General features: G+C 49.2%; 1 protein-coding gene across 2 annotated transcripts in view; it reads right to left on the bottom strand.

Moving 5' to 3' along the window:
• The window catches only part of ZFPM2 (zinc finger protein, FOG family member 2), a 454,516-nt gene extending 451,332 nt beyond the window's left edge, over positions 1-3,184 (bottom strand). For both annotated transcript variants that reach the window (XM_032316567.1, XM_032316568.1), the window contains exon 1: positions 2,730-3,184. In XM_032316567.1, the coding sequence (XP_032172458.1) occupies positions 2,730-2,769 (40 nt within the window). In that variant the 5' untranslated portion in view covers positions 2,770-3,184. The remainder of the gene's footprint in view (positions 1-2,729) is intronic.
• Positions 3,185-5,168: the final 1,984 nt, after the last annotated feature.

Below are 5,168 nucleotides of genomic sequence, written 5' to 3'. Positions count from 1 at the left end.
GCCCGGAGAGCACCCAAGGGGAAAGAATAAGCAAAATATTAAAATACTGCATAAATCACAATTTTAGATAGCAGAGAACTGTACGCAGTAAAAGAAAAAAAAAACTGTGCCCAACAACCTTTTTGTCCTTTAAATTGACTGTCTTCAGAGTTTCTGGTATAAGCTGACTTTTGCTTGTCATAGTTGCTCTAAATTGGGTATGCTTTATCAGCAGTGCCAAAGCTTTATTTTCAAATTCTGGATGCTTCCAAGTTTAATACACAGTTTCATTAGTTGCATGGAACGTTATTGTTTCAAAAAGCATTTCTTTCTGATTTTTTCCCCAAACTTATCATTGACCCACAATATCAATATTATCTTTGTAATAATAATAATAATAATAATAATGCTACACTTGGCATATCCTACTAAAACTGGAGGAAGAGATCTACCATACTAATGACTTTGAGTATCAAGACAAACTTCTTCATCTGCAAAACTGCCTCTTATGCCTAGACAGGCAAAAGGAGACAGATGTCAATAGGTTGCAACCAAAATGACTTTACGGCTGGTCAAACCATATTTAACTATTCCACTCCCCCCCACAAAAAAATTCCAGCTACTAGATAGCGCTGTTCTAATATAACAATTCAAAGACGTTTAATTTTTCATTCTCCTTAACAGTCCAAGGGGAGAAGCATGTCCACATTTGCATAGATTATCACTGTGACCCCAAATTGAATCCAATGAAAGTCTAAAATGCATGTATATTAATAATACATATGTTTGCATATATCAGTAGGCAATGATCACTGTGAACAAGTATATAAATATAATATTTGTTCACTTTCAAATGAGAGAACTTTCAAGTATTTTTGATAGTTAATAAATCACAGCATTCAAATAAGCCACTAAAATGTTTTATGACCTATAACACAAGTGTAGCATCAGCAATTAGTTCCAACGCTTTAATCTTCAGTTATATGAGGTGGACATAGAAGGATAGAAAAAAAAAATTTAATGTAGCTAATTGAGAAGATAACAAAGTATTCCCAAGTAGAATCAGATGGTCTTTGTGCCATACAATCAATTAATATTAATTATTTATTAACAATCTAGACGACAGCCATGAACTAAAAAGCATTTACGTTTAATGTTTATAACCATAGCTTATAATATGCACAGTTTTGTACTATAAAATGCAACATTTATACAGAGGGACCCGATAACTTTAGTACTAAAAAGTAAAAGGCAATTAGTTAAAACCATGGATAATCACTCTGAAAAAGTGAAAGTCTTCAAGAACGGTATCTCTACTTGATTAAAACTGCTTTGAGCTAAAAGTTCAGTTCAGCCCCTGCTTTAACCCAAGTTGCATAAAAAAGGAACTGAAGTATAAGAGAAGAAATCCACCGAATAAAAGCGACAGAGTCATGTCTGAAAGGCAAGGTTTGTACATGTATATATAGATCGAAATACTTAACTGTAGCAAACTGCTTGCAACCTGGACCCCATTTCACGCTGAATAAGTTGATTGATAGGATTTATTTTTAAACTACACCAAACACAATTTTCAACCTCTGGGGGTGGGGTGAGTGTGGTTAATAATTAAGGGGGAGGGGATACTATTAAAGCCTTACCCCCAAATTGCACTACAGTCAGTTTAAAACTAGTTACCAGACTTTTAACAACACGAAGAAATGGACACACCACAACCCTAGCAAAAAAATAAAAATACAAATAAACTAATAAGGCTGTGTCTCGTTTTCGGCCAAAGCGTTGAAGAAGTGTCGCAGGGCGACAAAACACCATTGGAGGAATTTTCCCTAAGACAAGAAAAGTTGACCGAGTTGAGTTCTGCCAGTGTGTGTTTCGGGCAGGTACCTCGGACCCCGCGGCGTCCTCTAAGCGCCACCCCGACCCTCGGGCGCTGGGGTCTCCGGGTCACGCTCTCCGCGGCGCACGGGCTGCCTTGAACTCACAGCTTCCGCGCTGGGAAGTGACGGGCGGCCCCTCCCAGCGAGGACTCCGCGCGCCTCCGGGGAGGGAGGTAAAGCGAATCCCCGCTCGGCTGAGCGTCCCGGCCACGCGAACGGGACGGGGCCCGGCGCCCCCGGCCCAGCCCCGGCCGCCGCCAGCCCCGCGCCCTCGGGGCGGAGGCGGACGGCCGCCCGGCTGCAGAGGCGCAAACTTTTACACCTACTTTTTGTTTCGCTTCGGGTCTGGCGTGGCTCGGGCACCGCCCTGGACCCGGACCCAGACACTGATTTTCCACCGCCCAGGGACGGTGCCTCCCGCGCCCCGAGGTCCAACCAGCTTTTCGGAGAACTAAGTTCTCACCCTGCTTGCTCAAAGTGTGGTCCCCGAGAGTAGCACGACGCCAGTTGCAACAACAATGACAACCACCACCCTAAGCTGAATCTCCTAAATGAGCGGGGCTGCCCGGGCAGGCTGGACTATAGCGCCAGCGCGACTAACTGGGCGCGGGGGTCGGGATTAAAAAGAAAGCCTGGAGCGCGAAGACTCGGGCGAGCCAGAGTAGGCTGTCGGTCGCGGCGTCTTTCTCGCCCGGCGCTCGGGGCGTCTGTCTGTCTGTGCCTGACTAGTTGTCCCCTCCGCTGCTCAGGCAAAGTTTGACAAATCCGGGGCACGGGGAGCGGATTTCCCCGAGCCCCCCTCCCTTTCCCGCCCCGCGCGCCCCCCTCCCCAGAAATAATCCCAGCAACTGCCGGCCCAGCGTGCAAACTTACGTTTGATCTGCCGAGGTTTGCTCTGCTTTCGCCGGGACATCTCGGCGGCGGCCGCTGCCACTGGGGCTCCCGCGGTGCCCGCGGTCCGGGCTGCCGCTCCCTCGGCTCCCGCCGCTCCCGCCGCCGCCGCTGGCCAGGCTCGGGCCGCCGCGGGCCGGACTCCAGGGGCTCCGGACGCGCGGGATCCGGGCGCTGGGCTCCTCCGGGAGCCGCGGAGCCACGTTTGGAGATGAGCAGGCAAATGAGAAGACAGATGGGGGCAGAGAGAGTGTGACAGTGGGGAGGGGAGGGGGAGAGTAGAAGAGCGATGGAGGGGGGAGAACAGAATTTACAAACGAATGGACGAGGAGAGAGAAAAGGGGAACACGCAAAGAAGGAAGAGAAGGAGGGAGAGAAGGGAGAGCGAGCAGAGGAGAGAGGGGGAGAGAGGGGGCGGAAGGCGCGGGAGGAGGAGCGCGCTCGCTCTCCCCTCTCCCCGGCGTGCGGGGCAGAGACTCGAGCGCCGCCGCCGCCGCCGCCGCCGCCGCCGCTCCGGGCCGCGCAGCTCGCTCTCTGCCGCGGGAGGTGGCGAGGCGCGGGAGGGAGGGGCGCGCCGGGGCTGCGGGGAGGGGAGACTATTCCATCAGCGAAAGGAGGATTGGCTGCATCCAAAGCCAGTCCGGATGCAAAAGAGGGCCCCGGCCTCGGTCGGGTGGGGTGCACGGGAGCGCGGTGGGGGGTTGGGGGGGCAAGAGGCGTGGGGAGGCTTTGGAGGGGGGCCACCTTCTGCAGTTGTCACCGCGTCAGCTCTGGGCATCTGCCAGAGCACCCCTCCAGGCAACTTCTTCCCACAGCCCCCTCTGATGGACCCCAACTCTCCCCACGCCTCGCCCGTCCAGCGGGGCACAAAGAAATCCCAGTCTCTTCGTAAACTTTGTGCTTCCAGTTATGCCGCCCCCTCCCCTAGCCTCCACCCCCGCCCTTCCAGCTTCTTGGCAGGAAGGTTAGGCCCCTGGCAAAATCCTCGGCGTGAGGCAGCTGATCACAAATGCCAACTGTGTGTCTTGGGGCCAGTTAAGCCCTCTCATCTGCCCGGGCTCTCTAGAGACCATTTCAGTGCTCTCAAGGTTCCCAGGAGACCGCTGCGGACGTGGACCATCCCCCACTTAGCCCGCACGGATGGGATGCTGAGCGGTGTCCTCAAAGTGCTCTCTCTCACCTCGAGTTTTCATTTCTAGATTGTAAAAATTCCGAATTTGGAAACAGGCAGATATTTTTTCCTCATATCAAAAAGGAGGACCATGAACTAGGTGATTAGCCCTAGGTGGGAAATGAACCGTCTCTAATCAGAATACTAACTTCTTGAGGAAGTCGGTGGAAGTTCTGAAGTCCCTCCCCATCCCATGACCTCTAATTCTTTTTAGTTCTTCTGCCACAGGGAAGCAGCCAGCGACTAATAAAAGATTTGATCTTGCCATAATTTCCCAAGCAGGTAAGACCCAATAACTATTTCATGGTTCTTCAGCTTTTAAAGTTTTGTTTCATTCTTATTCAATTATTTTGTGTGTAGTATGTTGGAAACTGCAAGCCAAAAGAAGAACAAATTTTGAAGTGATTTGCATAGTTATTATTTGGCCAAGTTAAGCTTGCATGAGGCTAGCTTAGTTTCTCATAGTTTCATATATACTGAGTATTAAATATATCCTCCCGGGTGGGCTGGAAGAAGCTTCTATCCAAGTGGCAGTGGAACTGGCCGCTTTATGTAATCAGTATTTACTAATAAACTCCACTGCAGTTGACACGTATCCCCCAGATACTGCTGACCCTTCCCCCCAGGTTGTGAGATCCTCCATTCTGATCCAAAATTGTGCCCCCCTTTGTCTGGTCGACTGGCCATTCCTATGAGCCCCACCAAACTTGATACTCTGAAAGGGTCTGGGGGTCAGCAGAGAGCCTAAGCAGAGATATGCCTGAGCATAATGCCGGCCGCTCAGTGTGCAGGAGGCACTGTAATCAGTGTCATTTATAACCCCATCAGGACATCTTCTGGAAGGTGTAAAGAGTTGCCCTGTGAAAGGTTTGGCTGAGAGAATCTTAACACAGAGCTGAAGACCAATTGTGAATTTTATTCCATTACCGTTAGTACTATTACCATATGGGGTTGTAAGAATACAGGTCCTTTGCAGTGGAAAATGCACTAAATGACAAAGTCCCTCCCCTGAAGAACCAACAAATTAAAGCCGTAAGTACCATGAAAAGCAGGGTTATATGTGTTTGTGTTGTGGAATGAATAAGCAGACAGAGAACTACAGATTTTTGCCTCCTTAATTTTCAATTCATTACAATTAAATTGGTGTGCTTAGAATTGGATGTATTATACATTATGGTTTTTAAAGATCTTTTTTACAGAACTGGCTGACTTTTTATATCAGCCAAAAGGAATGCCCATTGGAATTAAAA

The sequence above is a fragment of the Mustela erminea genome, chromosome 16, assembly GCF_009829155.1.
Source record: "Mustela erminea isolate mMusErm1 chromosome 16, mMusErm1.Pri, whole genome shotgun sequence".
NCBI lineage: Eukaryota > Metazoa > Chordata > Mammalia > Carnivora > Mustelidae > Mustela > Mustela erminea.
Note: the sequence above shows the minus strand (reverse complement) of the source record. Positions and strands in the feature narration are given on the sequence as shown.